The sequence below is a fragment of the Moschus berezovskii genome, chromosome 9, assembly GCF_049115385.1.
Source record: "Moschus berezovskii isolate FMDL1 chromosome 9, NW_MosBer_1.0, whole genome shotgun sequence".
NCBI lineage: Eukaryota > Metazoa > Chordata > Mammalia > Artiodactyla > Moschidae > Moschus > Moschus berezovskii.
The window spans coordinates 46,282,434-46,302,661 of NC_142468.1; the positions used below are offsets into that span (position 1 = coordinate 46,282,434).

Consider the following 20,228-nt stretch of genomic DNA (forward strand, 5'->3'; position numbering starts at 1 on the left):
GCTCCAAAATCACTGAAGATGGTGACTCCAGCCATGAAATTAAAAGACGCTTACTTCTTGGAAGAAGTTATGACCAACCTAGACAGCATACTAAAAAGCAGAGACGTTACTTTGCCAACAAAGGTCCGTCTAGTCAAAGCTATGGTTTTTCCAGTAGTCATGTATGGATGTGAGAGTTGGACTGTAAAGAAAGCTGAGTGCCAAAGAATTGATGCTTTAAAACTGTGGTGTTGGAGAAGACTCTTGAGAGTTCCTTGGACTGCAAGGAGATCCAACCAGTCCATCCGAAAGGAAATCAGTCCTGAATATTCATTGGAAGGACTGATGTTGAAGCTGCAACTGCAATACTTTGGCCACCTGATGTGAAGAACTGACTCATCTGAAAAGACCCTGATACAGGGAAAGATTGAAGGAGGGAGAAGGGGATGACAGAAGATGACATGGTTGGATGGCATCACTGACTCAGTGGACATGAGTTTGAGTAAACTCTGGGAGTTGGTGAAGGACAGGGAGGCCCAGTGTGCTGCAGTCCAGGGGTCACAAAGAGTCGGACATGACTGAGTGACTGAACTGAACTAACTGAAGTTCAGAGAAGTTAGGGTAATTTCAGTTCAGTTCAAAATTTAATTAAGCTTAAATAGATCAGGTGACAAAACCATAACTTTATTTTTTTAACTTTTTATTTTATTTTGAAATATAGTCAATCAATGATGTTGAGATAGTTTCAGGTAGATAGAAAAGGGACTCAGCCATACATATACATGTATCCATTCTTCCCCAAACTCTTCTCTCTTTCAGGCTGCCACATAACATTGAGCAGAGTTGCCTGTGCTACACAGTACGACTTTGCCGGCTATCCATTTTAAATATGGAAGTGTGTACATGTCCATCCCAAACTTCCTAACTATCCCATTCCCCCATTGTTCCCCCCAGTAACCATAAGCAAAATAAGAACTTTAACCAAGGTCTTTCAAGTTCTTCTAAATGCTAAAATAATCTGTAGGATTATATGTGCTGTGAAATTAATCTAAAGGGCTGGGACGATCATTTTCCTTTTAAATAAAACGGGAAAAAGAAAAGATCAGTTACCACTTCATGAGCAAGACTGAGTACTGAATTTTGTTTGGGAGGAGGAAATGCTGTTATAGGGCAGCAACTTCAACTATTTTTGTAATTGTGAGCAGTCAAAAAAAATTTTAACCTACTGCTCCATGTGATACTACTGCTCAGTGACCCTCCCCCCTACCTTAATTCTCTCCAATAGGTGTTTGGTTCTACCTTATTACATTCAACCAGTATGGACTTTGGAAGCACATATTAAAGGCTGATATTAAGTTTTACCGAGTCTGAGAAAGAAATAGTTGCTAGAGATTTACCACCAGAATGCATGAATTCTGTAACTACTGCATCTACCCTTTTGTGTAGAGGAAGCGTTTTCTTTTTATTCACACAAATGTTGTAGTCAGCCTTTCAAAGCTTTCCATTTTAGATACAATTTCAGTTTACACAATTATTTTACCTAGCAACCTTGTGCAAAGTACTTATTTTTTGACTACCTCAATAACCTTTTAGACCAGGAAGGTTTTAGTTGCATCACCTAGAGGAGAAAATCAACAAAGTATCATAAACTAAGCACCTCAAGTGAAACCTGCACTTATTGAGAATAAATTCCCATTCCTTATTCTCAAAAACAAAAACAGAACAACCAACACATACACTCATAACCCTTTGTTCAAACCAAAAATATTTGAGACAACAAATAGAAAAGAGTAGTGGAATGTCAAAGGTCTACAAGTCTGTGTAGGCCATCTGCTACTTTCTTCCTCTGGGCCAGTTCCCTTACTGGCCCTTTGCACCTCTTCCAAAACAGCAAAGGGTAACCTCCAGTCCTAATCTGACTCAGGAAAAAAAAGTCAGGAAAGACTACATTTAACTATAGGTTCCAGAGGGCAAAGGTCATGTTAGTTCTTGCTCATTATTGAATTTCCACTACATATGTACCAGGCACGTAGCAGGTGCTCAATGAACATGATTCAGGAGAAGAGAGGGAAAGGAATCCAATTGTCCAAAGTTTTACCATATTTAACAATAAATTCTAAAAATAAGTCATTTTACCCACACACTGTGTAATCACTAATTTAACATTTATCACAGAAGACACTGTTCATAAGAATTCTGATGACTTTGAATAAAATTTTTTTTTTTGTTAAAACATGTGCAGTTTGGTAGAAACATTTTAGAAATCAAGACTTTCTGAAACAAAGTCCAGGTATTCTAAGTCAAAGCAAGCATTCCAGTCAATACCTTGATTTAGTACAAGAGTCCACATAAATTATAAAATATTAGGTATAATATCCTACACAACACAGCAAGCTAGCTAAATACAGAATAAAACACAAGTTAACAGAAGACAAGATTTGAGTGTACTAGCAGGACAGCACAACACTAGTGTGAACATAAAATTATTTGTACAAAACAGTAAAAAAAGGAGAGACAAACTGTGAAATAGGATTGAACACAGGGACATCAGGCATAAACCAGGACCATCCCAGGTAGCATTTAACCCATCCCATCCCCCAAGAAAATGTGAATTTCATGGTTAAAATAGACATATAAAAGTTAATTCAAGTTAAAAAATGTAATTTTTTTATTCCGTGAAACTCACTGATCTGAGTCAAAATATAAAATTTATGATATTTTATGGTATGTGAAATATTTTACAACTGTGCATCAGGTTTTCCAAATACCCTTTAAAAAGTAACCATAAGCAACTCAATACATCCTAGCTATCTTGTTTGAAGGAAAGATCAAGTCTTCACCCACAAAACACTGACAGTGATGAAATGTTTTCTCAACTATCTAATAAATGCCAGCCCCGTGCCAGGACCATAACAGGTGTAAGGGAAGTCAGATGCTGTCCTGCCCTTGGAGAATAAGTACTCTAGTGAAGGAGACAGTCTAAAATGAGCAAGTAAAGGATGCCCAAACAGTGGTACGTGCCCTGGTCTTCTTTTGTTTCTTAGAGCATGCCAGGCTCTTTCTAAATTCACGACCTTTGAACATACCACTTCTTTGGCCTGCAATGTTCTCCTCCTCACTCGTTAACACAGCAGGCTCCTTCTTATCTTCGCCTCACTTTCTCAGAGAGGCCTTAGCTAATCATCCAAGAAGGGGGTCTTCTCCCTGCCCTAAGTTGTCACCTTCTTAACCTTTGTATATTTCCTTCAGAGCACTTACAACATGTACTTTTCTTACTTGTTCAAGAAATGTTAATATATTAACAATAATATGTCACATTTATTGAATATTTCTTCAGAGTCAAATACTAAAGCACTTTACATGGATTACCTCATTTAACCACTATGCCAGTCCTTTATTTAGGTACTATTACTAGCCCTATTTTCACATGACAAAACTAAAAATGGACTTCTTCCTCTATAATTCTTAATAATAAGCTTCACATTATTTCTTAACTTTTAAATTTTAGACATTATCTCTAATTTTTTTATATTCCTTTCTCTTTTTAGCATCCCAGTTTCAAGGATTAAATATTTATTTCACATTGAGTCTATGTATTACCATTTGACTTTCTTTTAAAAGTATGTACACACTACTTGGAGAAGAATGTTAAAATATAATCATCTAGCCTTTGTTTCTTCCAAGTTCCTTGAGGAAGGCTGAATGATCATGATGTCATTTCTGGGGCCAGAATCTAGGGGCAATTGTGCTCTTGCCAGAGGTAATAATGTGGTATAGAAAAATACTCAACTGGTTAGCAGGTAATTTGTTTTACTTTTATAGTTAGACAGGTTACTTTTTTTCTTTTGGGCCTTATGCTTTACCAACTATAAAAAAATGAAAGAGACTCATACTAAGGACCTTTTCAATTCTGATTTCTGGCAATAGCTTAACTTTGAGAGTAATCTCAGAATCACAAAACCATTTTCATGTCCTGAGCTCTTCAGAATGGAATTTAATTTGCACCACGATGTAACCTGATGACTTTTTTTTTCCCCATTGTTAGTCAGAGTCCCCTAGCAGATACCTGAACTCTGCAACATAAGCTGCAAGTAAAAGCACAGGCCAGGGTTGTTATATGCTGGACTACAGAAATATGTCTCCAGGACCAATGTTCAATCAACAAAATAATTACTAAGATTTGAGTGCAGATTCCTCAAAGGTATAGATATGTTCCTTAATCCAATTTCTAAAGAGCAAGTATACTAACTTAAGAACACACATGCCCAGAGAAACAATTTTTAAGAAAGGAGTTATGAATGACAGAATCTAAGATTTCCTGCTGTGTTCTTTCTGCAACAATACACCGTTGAACAAACCCCTTGTATGACCAAAATTTTTTTCTTAAAGCTTTGGTGTGAAATGTTTATTGGGTTGGTTAGGGGAGAAGATATATGTTCATTCTCTCCTTAACAAAGATAGAAAAGCTTATCAGTATTGAGGGAGTCTCCTCGCTCTTATGGCTCACATGAGGTTGGAAAGTATAAGGGCTTCTAATCCTGCAGAGTTCATTAAGTTTCTTCCATGAGAGAAGGAATCTCAAACTTCATCTTGTTGTTTTCCTCTTATTTGTTCTAACACACAGCTATTTTAAAATGAACCATGCAGTTTACTACTTTGAACAAAGCGTATCATAAAGCAAGAGCCATGGTACAATCAGTATTGTGTACCATATTAATATTTCTAAGAATTTTCATAAAAGGAAATAATTATTAATCCCTCATATATTACAAAGAATGGTGGTAAAGGGAAAACATACAGAGGAGAAAACAATTAGACAACGGTTGAGATGAGTGTTAGGTAATTTTTATCATACCAGATTATAATATAATTTTTAGAGCTAAAAAACTTATTTTTTAAGACTGTCAGATATTCAGTATCTGTACTGGTTTATAATGAAATAATAGAAATGTACTGAAATTATTCTTCCAAGAAGTTCTTTTTAATCATAGAAAACTAATTAATGGTGCCCTGCTATCAAATGAATGAAGCTCAAAGTCCTTGACATTCAAAACCCTAATCTCCCCCATTCCTAAGTAACTCCTCCAATTCACATTAGTCGACCTACTATCCCTGGAACATCTTTATTGCTCCTTGTGTCCTCTCTTCCAGTCTTCCCCTTCTTAGTCTGTGTAAATTTTCATCTATCCGAATCATACTGGTTTTAAGGCTCAATACAGCTGCTATCTCTGCCAAAAGACAGGCTTTGCCCTGAAATTAATCACCTGCTATGAACTCTGATAGCAGACATTACTTTTACTATTTACTGTATACAAGTATCTTATACTATGTTTGTTTATAGTTATCTCATTTGATCCACCCAATAACTTTGAGAAGTGGGAATAAATATTCACATTTAGAAACAAAAATGGACACTGTAGAATTAATTCTTAGAGTTATGAAACTAACAAATCATAGAAAAATAATAGAAAAAATTTTCCCATAATAAGTTTTATGCTACACCACAAAGATATTAAAATGCATGCAAGCATTCATTCAATGATAAATATTTACTGACTAGCTACTAAATGCCAGACATCAATCCATACACTGGCAAACACAGCAGTGGTCAAACACCACCAAGTCCCTGCCTTTGTGAAGTTTATACTCCTATTGAGAGAAAAACAAAAAAAGCAAATAAATAAACATAAAATATCAAGTCAAGTAGTGACAAGTACAACGAAGAGTAATGCAGAGTCAAGAGACAAGAAAAGACCTGTACTCTTTTGATAAGATGGTCTAGGAAGTGACAACTTCCTCACTTTGAGGAAGTGACAACTGAGTAGAAAGTCAAATGATGTAAAAGACAATCCTGAGACTTACAGTCCAAAAGGGAACAGCAAATGCCAAGTCCCCATGATGTCAATGTGTTTGTAGTGACTGAAGAACAGCAAAATCAACGTGCCTAGAGTACAGGGAACCTTAGAAGAGTACCAAGAAATGAGGTCAGAGAGGTATCATGAGGCTTCAGGATTAAAAATGTAATTCTTTCCAATGCAAATATATTTTAAAATATAATTCTTCTTCAACTGAGAAGTCTGGGAATTTTACCAATACTCATTTTCCTCTCAAATCCATTTAGTCCAAGTAATTTTTTTTTCCAAAAAAGTTAAACAAAATAAGGAAAAATACCCTAAAATCCTAATTAACTGTCCTATTTACATGACCTATTTTTTTTTTCACAAAAGACAGTACTTTTACTCACTTGTACCTTTATATACTCTTATGGTATTCTCCAAAAGCTTTCTAAATGTCCAACACCAGGGTCTAACTCCTTTTTTGTAACAGAAAGCAACCTACTTCCTTAAAAGGCACTATTACTGTAGATAATACTGGGACTACTAGAGAAATATGAATATAAACAGTAAAGTAGGTATTAGCATTGTGCTAATAGATTTCTTGGATATGATAACTGTATTACAGGTACATAGGAGAATTTTTTTTAATTTTTTAATTGGAGGAAAACTGCTTTACAATGTTGTGTTTGTTTCTGACATAAAACAACTCGAATCAGCCATAATATGATGATAAATGTTTAACAACTGGTTCTGCAAAGGGAAAAAAAAAGTCCTGGTCTGTAGCACTACCAATTTCCATGTTGTAAATACTGGTACCTTTGCTGATAGCAAGCAACCAGCTTGACAGAGTTGAGAAGAAATGTATACAATCAGCTATCACATGCTGCTACTAGCCAGTTTCATACTGAAGTACACAGAGTTGAAGTGTCATGATGTCCACCACTTACTCTGAATTTATAAAAACAAAAAAATAAAAAAGCCCTTATGCCCGTCTAAATACCTACCTATCTACTGACCTATACCACTCAAGAGAGATAAAACAAAAGGGGTAAGATGTTCATAATCTATGAAAATTATGATTCTAACTTTGTTTGTGGGTGTGAAATACAGCATGCAATGTATGAAAGTTTAAAGAAATCCTATGGCTAATTCTTTCATATATCAAAAAATTTGTACATCAAAATTTTTCTGTATGTCAAAATTTTGTGACGTATACCAAATATGATATAGAGCTTTAACCTCAAGCTATGTTTAAGGTCAAAATCTTGGGAATTCTCTGACAGTCTAGTGGTTAGAACTTTACATTTTCACTGCCAAGGGCCAAGGTTTGATCCTTGGTCCAGAGATAAGATCCCAGAAGCTAGCGCAGCCCTCCCAAAAAACAGATCAAAATCACCAATATTGAGTGCTGAAGTTACACATTCTCTTACTATTATGAATTTAAGTAGAAGTGACCCACTGGATCACTTCTTTTCACAAAACCATGATATTTCTTCACAAAAGAAAATGGCTAATTTGGTTTTTAAAATGTACAAGAATTCTCTAATATCAGGATAAAGTTTTATAAATAGCCTGATTTCAGCTATTATTCAGTTCAGTTCAGTTCAGTTGCTCAGTCGTGTCCGACTCTTAGCGACCCCATGAACAGGCCTCCCTGTCCATCACAAACTCCCGGAGTTCACTCAAACTCATGTCCATCGAGTCGGTGATGCCATCCAGCCACCTCATTCTCTGTCTTCCCCGTCTCCTCCTACCCCCAATTGGAGCATCAGAGTCTTTTCCAGTGAGTCAACTCGTCGCATGAGGTGGCCAAAGTATTGGAGCTTCAGCATAAGTCCTTCCAATGAACACCCAGGATTGATCTCCTCTAGAATGGACTGGTTGGATCTCCTTGCAGTCCAAGGGACTCTCAAGAGTCTTCTTCAGCACCACAGTTCAAAAGCATCAATTCTTCGGCAATCAGCCTTGCAGATGATACCACACTTATGGCAGAAAGTGAAGAGGAACTCAGGGGCCTCTTGATGAAAGTGAAAGAGGAGAGTGAAAAGGTTGGCTTGAAGTTCAACATTCAGAAAACAAAGATCATGGCATCTGGTCCCATCACTTCTTGGGAAATAGATGGGGAAACAGTGGAAACCGTGTCAGACTTTATTTTTTTGGGCTCGAAAATCACTGCGGATGCTGATTGCAGCCATGAAATTAAAAGACGCTTGCTCCTTGGAAGGAAAGTTATGACCAGCCTGGATAGCATATTAAAGAGCAGGGACATTACCTCGCCAACCAAGGTCCGTCTAGTCAAGGCTATGGTTTTTAATCTCAGCTATTATTATAAAATTTTAATTCCATTCAGAATATATAAGCTTAATAAGTAGGAAAACAAAAAATGGAAACTTCATATTAATTTAAAATGTGAATTCCTAACTATAAACGAGATGTACTCTCAAAGTCCAAATAATGGTCATACTTTGAATAAATATTATTTACAAGTAATAGTACATAATAAATAATTATAGATAATAAGTTATGACTAGATTCGTAGGCTAGCCTACCAAAAGCTGCTTAACCTATAATATTGGGCCATTTCTTGCAGCATCAGGAACAAGTCTAGATTCTGACTCACAGAAACAAAAGGGCCATGCTCCAACCACTGAATCAATCCTAGCTAATGTCCTAAAATAAAGAAAAGAGCAATTTGGGGCACCATCTGACCATTCTAATAATTTTCATCAACCTCCTTCTAGTGTCCACCCCCATCCCAATCTCTCTGCCTTAATGCTGCTCTAAATGCTCACAATGGTGTGTGATCACCCAGAAATAGTTGGTGTGCTCCACTTACCCACTTTCCCTCTCCCCTTGCATGCACATTACAGATGTGTAGTTCCATACTGGTTTTGAGTTCCTCTAGTTGTATATTCCAGAATGCAAGGTTCAGAGTGACAAACAATAAAGATCCATTGGTCTCTTATGCCTTTAATGATTAGCTTTCACAACAGAGCACTGAAACATTCATTTCCTCAGTGCAGCTGATTCAAGTTGCTTATCCTTGGAAATGAAACACTAATCAATCCCTATCCCATGCCAGGCACATGCTATTTGCTGAACCTTGGGTTCTCAGTTCACCTTTCCCACAGTCCTTAAAGTTAACGTATTTGGACAAAAAGAACTGAAGTTCTGACAGGTTATGTAATTTGCTCAAGGTCATTTGGTCGATAAGTGCTAGATTCAGAATTTCTATCTAAGTTTGACCCTAAAGCTTTAGGGTCTTAACTCTATGCTGCTAAAAAGGATACATTTCAGCCAATTTTATAACAAAAGATAGCCATCATTTCAATATTCTTCAAAAATAAATAATTAAATATACTCTTATTAATCTAAATGGTTCTCCTGTTGGTGTAATTTCAATCAGGATAACAAGGGGAAACTAAAAACTGTAAAAACCAGGTACTGCATAAATGGGTATTTTTAGACAGAATGACCTCCCCTAAGATACAGCACCTAGCTCTTTGCTCATGAGTACAGATCTTCCTGTCTATACAGCAAACCAGTCAATATATATAGCATTTCACACTTTATAAAGTTCTTTGACACATCATCTTACCTGAAGCTCAGAAGCAACACTTTGAGCCTAGTACATTTTACAGATGGGAAAACAGATTTGGAAATTAATCCAAGTCATAGAAACTGTAAGTGACAGAACAGGCCCCAAATCTACACTCTAAATCCTGAGTCTTTATCCTACTTGTACTCATAAATCTGAAGTTATCCAACCAATTTAATCTCTCTCTCTTTCAAAGAAATAGCAACAGGAACAAATTCAGTATGGTGGTTGGAGAGCAAAGAGCTACCAGCAAATGCTTCTGTGTGGATTATTTGTTAAGCAAATGTATATAAACTTAGAACCACCTATACCAAACAGCTTTTGCCTACACCTTAGTTATTTTACATAATTTCATTTCAAATTAGTGAGATTTAATCAATCATCTTCTTTTAAGTTATGGGCAAATATATTTTAAATCTGTTTTTTTAATTAGGTATAATGTTGTGATAATAGCCTAACTGTCAATAATGCAAGCAAATCCCTAAAGTGAGAGAATTTCAGTTGATGTCAGTAAAACAATCAATGATTTCTAGTCATCTGCGTCTACTCCTATTTGCTTCACAAAAATTGAGATAAACTAGTGATTCATTTTTTTAAGCACCTCCGACACACCCACCATGTATAAGACCATCAGCTAGGTGATGGAAATCCAGTTGTGAACAAGAGACAAGGTTCCTGTCCTCATGGAACTTAAAATCTAGTTGTGAAGACAGACAATAAGCAAAGAAAAAAAAAATCACATAATACGGTAAATGCTACGAAAGAGACTGTGGAGACACAGAACAAGGACCCTAATTTAATAAATAATAATAGCTGCTAACTTTAATTGAGCACTTTAGATAGCGTAGTCAGAGAATATCTCTCTGAAAAATGATATTTAAACCAAGATCAGAAGAATGACAAGGAGCTACCCACGTGATGACTTTGGAGAAGGTTTTTCAGGCAGAAGAAATAATGGACACAAGGCTGTGAATGGTCATTCAAAACCTAAAAGGTGGCCAGTGGGACTGGGCAAGTTAAACAAAGGTGAGACATTCAAAAAGCCTTATTATAATTTTACTGAATGAGTTTCTTTTATATGAAAAGGTATATATGTGACATCTCAACTCAGGTTATTGCTGGGTCTGTTTTTGGTATTACACATGGATTAATGTCCAATATTTTGAGTAGCTACTGGCATTTTTAGTCCATTGATTCTGTTTCAGTTTAATAAGAAAGTCTGACATAATCAATGTCAGATTTTTTCAACCATTTGAGGAAAGGCAGAATTAACTATTGACAAATTGACTTTGGTTTACCTACTGAGAAATAAATACTATTTCCTGGTACTGCGATTTTGCTTTCTCATTAAAAAAAAAAGTCAGTATTCAGTTGGAATTTCTAAGTTAAACATTCCCTCAGTTTTTAAAACCCTCAGCCTTAATTGAGTGGAAAATACTACTGTAATTAGATGCAAAGTTGAGAAAGACAAAAGAATAAATGAATGTAAATATTCCTTATCTAACAACTAACTTTTTTCCTAAACTTGTTCACAGTGCAGAATGTTCAGGCCCCACAGGTTTCTTCACTTTTTGAAAAGGAAATCAGCTTTTGAGTTACTCTCCCTGTGTACACACTAGCTTCTCAATTCTGCCTTCCAATTATTTTTTTTTCTCATCCTTCAAAGAAATGACAGTGTTCTATCCACTGAATCATAGCTTTCTTACAGGATGACAGGCAAAAACATAAGGAACCTCTAAGTTAATCCCTTTGGTATTGAGTCTCAGAAGTTGTATCAAGCCAGCAATTATCTGACAGATACTGATGTGTCAAGACCCATCAGTGTAAGTGGATGAAAGGCAAACAGTAGTCATTTTCGGACTTGAGATCACAGTGAGTATATAAAACATGTACAGCTGAATTAGCCCCTTTCTTTTGTCCTCCCCAGCTTTCTCTAAATAACTGACTTAATCAGAATATGTCCAATTGTAGGAAAAGCTGTTCACACATGAATATTTACTATGTCCCAGAGTTCTAAGCACATTATATACACTAACTTATTTACTCAAATAACTCTAAAGGCAAGGTACTATTACTTCTTCCATTGCAAAGATGAAAAAGGTAAGGCACAAATAAGATATATAGTCTTCCAAGATCATAATAATTAGCAAATCTGTTTTTTATTTCCCTTGGGCCTGTTTTTAAACAAATTTGGCCCCAATATCTTATTTTAATATAACATACTCCTACCAATCAGAGGATTTACAGCATGTACCCAAGCTTGCCTTTTCATACTGTTCATGGGGTTCTCAAGGCAAGAATGCTTAAGTGGTTTGCCATTTCCTTCTCCAGTGGACGTTTTGTCAATACCAATAACCTCAGATAGGCAGATGACACCACTCTAATGGCAGAAACCAAAGAGGAACTAAAGAGCCTCTTGATGAAGGTGCAAGAGGAGAGTGAAAAGGCTGGCTTAAAACTCAACATTCAAAAAATGAAAATCATGGCATCTGCTCCCATCATTTCATGGCAAATAGATGGGGAAAAAGATGGAAACAGTGACACACTTTGTTTTCTTGGGCTCCAAAATCACTCGAGACAGTGACTACAGCCATTAAATTAAGAGACGCTTGCTCCTTGGAAGAAAAGTTATGACCAACCTAGACAGCATATTAAAAAGCACAGACATTACTTTGCCAGCAAAGGTCCATCTAGTCAAAGTTATGGTTTTCCCAGTAGTCATGTATAGATGTGAGAGCTGGACCATAAAGGAGTCTGAGTGCCAAAGAATTGATGGTTTCGACTGTGGTGCTTGGAGAAGACTCTTGAGAGTCCCTTGGACTGCAAGGAGATCAAACCAATCGATCCTAAAGGAAATCAACCCTGAATATTCATTGTAAGGACTGATACTGAAGCTGAAGCCCCAATACTTTGGCCACCTGATGCGAAGAGCTGTCTCTTTGGAAAAGACTCTGATGCTGGGAAAGATTGAAGGCAGGAGAAGGGGATGACAGAGGATAAGATGGTTGGATGGTATCACAGATTCAGTGGACCTGATTTTGAGCAAACTCAGGGATATAGTGAAGGACAGGGAAGCCTGGCATGCTGCCGTTTATGGGGTCGAAGAGTCAGACACGACTGAATGACTGAACAACAACCCAAGCTTACTTTGAATCTAGGCTTGCCCTCTTTTTAGCTGTGTAACCTTGGATAAGTTACTGTGACTATTTCATTTATGAAATGAAGATGAACAACAGCATCTAGTTTCTTGAACAATTGTGATGTTTAAATGAGTTATATAAACTACTTGGATCAGTGCCTGGCACACAGTATGTAGAAGAGTTAGCTTTTATTAGTAATAGTACCACCACTACCTCCACTGAGGGAATTTAGCAAAAGGCTGTTCTATTTAATCTAGTCAGCACTTCTCGTCCTATTTCTGTTGCTTGATTTACACTGGCTAACAATGAACTATTAGCAGGTTAGAAACTCATCTACCTCCTATGCTATTTTTTTCTAGTCCTTACCATTTCTTTCCCCATTTCAGTTGCCCAGGAAGAAATGTTTGAGATTAAAATGATTTGCATTATACTCTAGATAAGTTCATAAGCCACTGCAATACTAAAGCTAAAGCCTAAATTTGTAATATAATCTAAAAGGGGGTGTCTCAGTCCATTTAGTCTGCAATAACAAAATACCATAACTAGGTGACTTATAAACAGCAGAAATTTATTTCTCACAGTTACGGAGGCTGGAAAGTCCAAGATCAAGGCACTAGCAGATATAGGTACCTGGTAAGGATCGGCTTTCTCACTAGGTATTTGTCTTTTCATTATAACCTAAAATGTGGAAGTGGTGAGGATACTTTCCTGGGTCTCTTTTATGAGGGCACTAATGCCATTCATGAAGTCTTCAACCTCATGACCTAATCATCTATCAAAGGCCCCTACCTCCTACTAACATCATCCTGGAGCTAAGGATTTCAATCTGTGGATTTTATGGGCACACAAATATTCAATCTACAGCAAAGGGGGGAAAAATTAAGTATTCCTCTCAGTTTGCTGCTGCTGCTAAGTCACTTCAGTCGTGTCCGACTCTGTGTGACCCCATCGACGGAAGCCCACCAGGGCCCCCCGTCCCTGGGATTCTCCAAGCAAGAACACTGGAGTGGGTTGCCATTTCCTTCTCCAATGTGTGAAAGTGAAAGTGAAGTTGCTCAGTCGTGTCCGACCCTTAGCGACCCCACGGACTGCAGCCTACCAGGCTCCTCCATCCATGGGATTTCCTAGGCAAGAGTACTGGAGTGGCTTGCCATTGCTTTCTCCCTCCTCTCAGTTTAAACCTCAAAAAAAAATCAATTGCTTGGTATTTTATTTGTGCAACAGGTTTTGCATTAATAGTTTTCAGTTAATACTCATAAATGAATGGCTCATGAATTGAAATACAATATGCTTAAATTATTAATGCTTTGATGATTTCCTAGATATTATTCATGGGGTCGCAAAGAGTCGGACATGACTGAGCGACTGAACTGAACTGAACCTTTCATAACAGTTGATAAGCTCAGACAACTTTCTTGGAAATGTCTGATGAAGAAACTCTAACCAAAGCAAGCGTGCATGCATACTAAGTCGCTTCAGTCATGTCCAACTCTTTGCAACCCTATGGACTGTAGCCTGCCAGGCTTCCCTGTCCATGAGGTTCTCTAGGGAAGAATACTGGAGTGGGTTGCCATTCCCTCCTCCAGGGGATCTTCCCCACCCAGGGATCAAACCCGCATCTCTGGTAGCTCCTGCCTTGCAAGTGGATTGTTTACCACTGAGCCACCAGAGAAGACCAACAAAGCATAAAGCACAGCAAAACTGACATTTATCTTTTAAATTAAAAAGATTTTGATTCTACTTAAATTGTTACACAATACCATGAACTTAGGAATTCTGAAACCTTTGGGACTTTGAAATCAAAACATAAGCTTATTATTTTGAAATACATTTTTATAGAAAAAAACATACCATGCATTCAAAATATACAAAATTATAAATACCACACATTTATAACATAAATATTATGTTATAAATATATAAATGTAAAGTGCTTTTATTACATCTGAGCAAAAACCATACTTTAGACATCTCTTGTAACACTGAGTGAGCATTCAATATCTAACTAGGATCAGATCCAAACTTTACATCCTTGAGTACAAGGTGAAATAACATCATTTAACCTCTCCAACTGCCCAGCTCTAGTCAGAATTTAACACCATTTAAACAGGTATTCCTAGGAAGCTTGGTCCATCCATGCCACCCTCTACACATAGAAATTAACATATATATACTTGTAGTAACAAAAGACAGAGAAATAAATTCCACATATATCAAGCATTCTTTTGTAGCTTTTATATATTCTCAGATACCTATACATTAAAAGCCTATTAAATCTGCTTGAGCCTTAGCAGGTTTCAGGCTATGAATGTAAAACAAAACAAGGTACTACTAGGTTATTGCATATTTGACTACTTCTTTACCTTTTTTGAACATATTTTATAACTGAACATATAACCATCTGTAATATCTTGTTTAACATAATTATCATTTATTTAAAAACTACTATGTGCCAACCAGTGTCATATTTCTTTCTAGCAACTATGAGAAGTTGGAATTATCCCTGTTTTACAGATAAGGAACCTGAAACTCTCAAAAATTAAGCAATTAGATGAAGATTACAGAGCTAGCAAGTAATGGAACAAGGATACAAATAGAAGTCTGATTCCAAAATCTGTGCCAATGATAACATCAAAGACTCATCTCTGGCAGCATTGTGCAAGTAATGTTATATAACTGCTTAAAAGTCTTAAAGTTACCTCAGACTGTAATAAAATTCTATTGACTACTGTAAAACACTGCCATTGTACAGTAACATCTTAATTATCTGAAAGTACAGTAGAAAGTCTCTTAATTTTCACTTAATCAACTAGCCATATTGTCCAGTACTTTCCATTTCCTCCATAAAGTAAACTGACAGATACTAGCAGCTAGTAAATTGCTTCCAGTTTCCTGTGCACTTCTACTCCTGCTAGTTGAGTTGTGTGCTTAACTAGTAGCTAATATCTGGTGTTTATTCTCAAACTTGCTTATGCCACTCTATCGTAGTGAACTTATTTGAATGCAAACAAAAGGTTATTTCTCTGAAAACCATGTTGACTGCTTTGGGTATAGAATATTTGATGAACAGAATTTTGATGAATATATATTCCCTCTTCCCCCAAGACACACTCCTGTTGACTACACAAATATCTTTATAATCCTTGGTATACACAGGACATCTATAAAATTGCGCTAAACATTAAAAAAGAATTTTACATTTTTTTAATGTAAAATATTTCACCCTTCAATTTGTTTACAAAGTCTTATTCCACTTTAAAGAAATCAAAAGTAGAAATCTTTAGGTTTACATTTTTGGTGTGGTTTACATAAGAAAGATCACATCTAACTCTGATTAAACAGGCTCCATTCCCTGCCACTCCCACTTCTAAAGAAGGGCCTTTAGCCTACATCAAAAGACAGGCAAAATAATTAAGGCATTATTTTTTTCTGATTCCTCACTTCAACTTTTTAGATTATCCAACCAACTACCACATGTAATTGTGTAGGATAAGAGGCTCTTTTTGTACTTATTTAGAAACTCTGATGCACAGCTGTATCCTATTCAGCAAATATCTGAGACTTTCTACACTAGGATTCATATACATTCTCAGTTTCTGAATGAATGTCTGAAGGTTCCCCTATTTACTCTCATTTTTTAGAGAACTCAGTGCTAAGTATGGTTATCTAGTTTTTTACCACAGATATTAAAAGCAAGAATAAGCATATTGACAACAAAGACTATTTACAGCATGGGAATTCAAAAATCAGATCTTGAAGAAAACAGGCTGAAGGGGTTTTTAAGTTAGAGGCAAAAAAAACCTTTGTCCACATATTATGAATACAACAGAAAATATTTTGGTATTTAAAGAGTGAAGTTTCAGTCATCCAGAAAATGAACTCATACCGACTAGTTTCTTAGACACCAATGTAGAAAAAGTGAAGTATTACTGTTGTCCATCTCTCCCGTAACTGTCCCTTGCCAGTCACAGATCAAGAAATCAATTCAATAGGTTATGCAAGCAATTTTTAAAAACATAAATAGAAGAGAAAAATACAAGACCACAATGCACGTAGTAAGTACGTTTTCTGAAAAATTTCAGTATTTCTGTACTATTTGCAAAGTAAAAGATATTACTTACTCTAGGTCATGGTCAAAAGAAAGCCATGGGCCTAAAGACTCATAAAATATAGTCACAGGACCAAACTTTCTATTCCCTCATTTTTACAGCATAATGCTAAAGAAAGCTGCAATTTTAATGAGAAAAAAAGTTACTTCTTTAGGAATCTTGATGCATAAATGCATTTACTTTTTTTTAGTAATCTACATTAACATTGTATCATGCTTAGTACTAGTTTTGGCTAAAATAGTGATTTTGTGTAAGTATTTAAAGTAACTTTTAAACAATGACTTTGATTTTGTTTGTTTATTCTGAGATGCAATTACTGACCTTGGTGCCAGCTTTCCAGAGTCACTGATGCAACCTAAAAGTCTAAACTTGGCAATCTACATAAGCAACCTGATTAGTAGCAATATAGTTGCTAATACTTAAAACATACAAAACTGATTTTAAGAATCAACCACTTAAAACACTTAAAAACTAATTTAAACCTCTAAATTAAGTATGACTTTCTCCACTTCTTTCTAGTGCATTTTAAGACAATATCACCAAAGACATATTTGAATAGAAAAGAGAATTTGACTTTCTAATCAACTTTGAAAATAATATATGGAAAAAATAACCAGTTTAACACATATCTTTTCAAATTATTTTATTTTTTTAAATTATTATGTCTTTTTTTTTTGGTCTTATTTATTTACTTATTTACTGCCACATTGTGCTGCCTGTGGGATCTTAGTTCCCTACCAAAGATCAAACCTGTGCCTCCCACAGTGCAAGCACATAATCCTAACCACTGGATCACCAGGGAATTTCCTATATCTTTTTTTTTTTAATGAGCATCTAATTCATAAGGATAAATTAACATTTCCAATCCAAAAGTCTCAAATTTGGAAGGGACTCTGTCATCTAGCCCAACTCCCTACCAAATACATTAATTCTCTTCTTATAATATTCCTTAGAACCAAATTCCCATATTACTGAAACTCCTAACTACCACTATATTAAAATCTTCTCAAGTTGGTCCTTGCTATGAATCAAAAGCAGATTGATAAATGGGTTTTTCAACTCCTTTGAAGTTCTTGAAAAACACAGTGTATACATTATTCCCAGAAGTCCTGAAAATACAGGTTTAGAAAGAAAATGGCACATTTACAGTACTTATTATAGGATTTCAGTAGCCCTGTCCATATACTGATATACTGCAACGTACTCCAGGGATTTGTTCAAACTTTGAGAGTTTGCTTAAAGCACAAAAATCAGCAATGACAAATAATATCTGTTAACTCAAACAATCTTAAATTTTCTTGGTTTATCAAGTTCAAATTTTCAAATTGAGGAAACTTGTAAACTTTTTTAAAACTGAAGTTAGATTGACTTTACCTAAAAATGTGTAACTCTCAAATGATATCAAATTTTGTGACACCAGATAAAAATGCTGTTATTGAAAATTTCACTTTTAGTATCTCTTGAAACTAACATTTTGAAGGCACTTTTCAAGAATGTCTTCTCCCATCTAGTTCCTAGCTCTTCCCTGTGCCCTTCTCTACCTTACCAGCTGGAAATCTGTAACAGAAATAATCATATGTAATTCAGTTGATCCTGCCGCAGAATTAGGTTAATCTTTCAAAAATGGGGCACAAGAAAAAAAATTCTACTTAAATTATGTACCTCGGTCTGGCTTCATTTTCACGCCGATATCCACCCAAGGTGCTGTGAAATACACGTGTGGGTTCTCTTCAACAGGCTCGCCGCTGATTTTGCAGCTACTGCTTCGTTTTCAAAACGCTAAAAGAGGTCAAAATAAAATTAATTTGGTCCTACCCTAACACTCAATCTTGCAAGAAAACTACTGCTAACAGGCCTCTTCCTGGCACTAAGAGCGGTGACAGCACCATCCGCAGGTCTGAAAAAAGCAAAACTCTACACCGCCTCCCCCATCGACTCCGGACCAAGCACCCTTCTTCCCCGCCCCTGTGCTCTCCAGGCCAAAGTGTCCTTCTTTGACACAGCGTCTCCAAACCAAAAGGAAGATCTATTTATAACTTGAATGTACAGGCCGGGGGCGGGGGGGATCAAGCAACTCAAGCTAACTAACCACTTTGTAAAAAACGCCTCTGGGAACAGTGACTGGTATAGAAATGCTCGGACCTGAAGACTTGGGCGCAGGAAACTCTTCAAGACCCCAAACGCCTCGCCGACGCTCTGCCCACCCCGCCGGGCCTCACCTGTGTAATTACCCTCTGGCTAGTCTTCCTGCCTCAACCGCGGCCAAGTTTACACAATGAGAGGGTCAGACAGAAACGCGAGACATCTCCTCACGCCCAGCCCCCAGTCCCAAAAGAACTATACTGTGCTGCCTCTGGTCGCCCCTGCAACACCCCTGGCCCTGAGAGGCCGGGCCTGAGGGTCGTCCCGGGAAGGTGTTTACAGCAGGGCGATCGCCCCGGCTCGGTGCAGCCTGCCGGTGAGGGCCCCTTCCGTCCCGCCGCGGCCCCGGATTTCCTTCAGTCCCGCCGTCCGGAGCGCCGCGCCGGCCCCTCTCCCAGCCGGAGAGTTGTTTTCATGGCTCCCTCGGCCGGCCTCTGCTGACTAACTCTCTCTCTCGCCTCGCGTCCCAATACCTCCTCCTCCTAGCACTTCTCTCCGCCGTTCGCCCAGCGGCTCACATCACACTCCCACCTCAGACGTGAGGCTCCGAGAGGCGCTGGGCCGGCAAAAGCGGAGTGTGGCGCGCAGCGGCCCCCGAGGCTGCGCTAGGGGACCATGGGGGCCCGAGACGACAAGCCCGACGCGGCTCCCCGGCGCCCCTGTGGCCATCCACCCCCGCCTCGGCCGCCGCCTCGCTCCGCTCCCGACGCTCAGCCCCTCGTTCTGCCCGCCTCGCACCCGAGCCCCGCGGCCCTCGGGCTTTGGCCGCCTGTCGACACGGCCAGCCCGCTCGCCCCGCGCCTCTGCCAGCTCCTCGCCCGCCCGCTGTCTCTAGCTCTGGCGCCCCAGCTCCCCGGCCCCCTCACTCGCCCAGTTCTTTCTCTGCTGTTTGCCCTGTCAAAACACTGCCCGGGTCACGTGTCCCAACAACAGCCAACCCACCGCTCGTCACTTCCTCCCCGGCGGCCTCAGCGGCTGGCGCCCGGTTGTTATGACAACGCCCGGCGCGCCCAGGGGCGCTAGCCTGGGGGCCTGGGTTTCCTTGCAGGTGCGGCGGGTTGCGAGGGGCTGGCCGAGCGCCGAAGGCCCGCGAGGCGCCAGGCGCATCGGCGGCGCTCGCCTCCTGTCTGCCCTTCGAGCTGGCTGAAGCGCGTCTGGGACCAGGAACCAGAGCTGCGCTATTAGAGCACAGGGTAACCGGGGAGATGTCATCCGAGGGCCTGCCCCAGACGTGGAGGATAATTATAGTCTCCTCCTCCTCCTCCACACGGGATGCTGGCGCAGAGTAGTGACCCATCCCCGCGTAGCTTGCAGTGCACAGTGGAAGCTGGATCTAATTGGACAAGAGAGTGGGCCTCCATACGCTTCAGGGACTGGGGAGTTTAAGAACAAGAAGCCCTCCTCACCCTAGAGTTTGTGTTTT

General features: G+C 38.4%; 1 protein-coding gene across 6 annotated transcripts in view; it reads right to left on the bottom strand.

The window, feature by feature from the left end:
- Positions 1 to 19,955, bottom strand: part of ATOSA (atos homolog A) — a 90,521-nt gene extending 70,566 nt beyond the window's left edge. The window contains exons 1-2 of one of the 6 annotated variants that reach the window (XM_055437265.2): positions 19,748 to 19,955; positions 18,326 to 18,442 (exon numbers count right to left, since the gene is read on the bottom strand). In XM_055437265.2, coding sequence (XP_055293240.2) covers positions 18,326 to 18,341 — 16 coding nt within the window. In that variant the 5' untranslated portion in view covers positions 18,342 to 18,442; positions 19,748 to 19,955. Of the gene's footprint in view, positions 1 to 18,325; positions 19,677 to 19,747 lie in introns of those variants that run through there. The other 5 variants (XM_055437264.2, XM_055437263.2, XM_055437262.2 and 2 more) reach the window with 5 other exon arrangements.
- Positions 19,956 to 20,228: the final 273 nt, after the last annotated feature.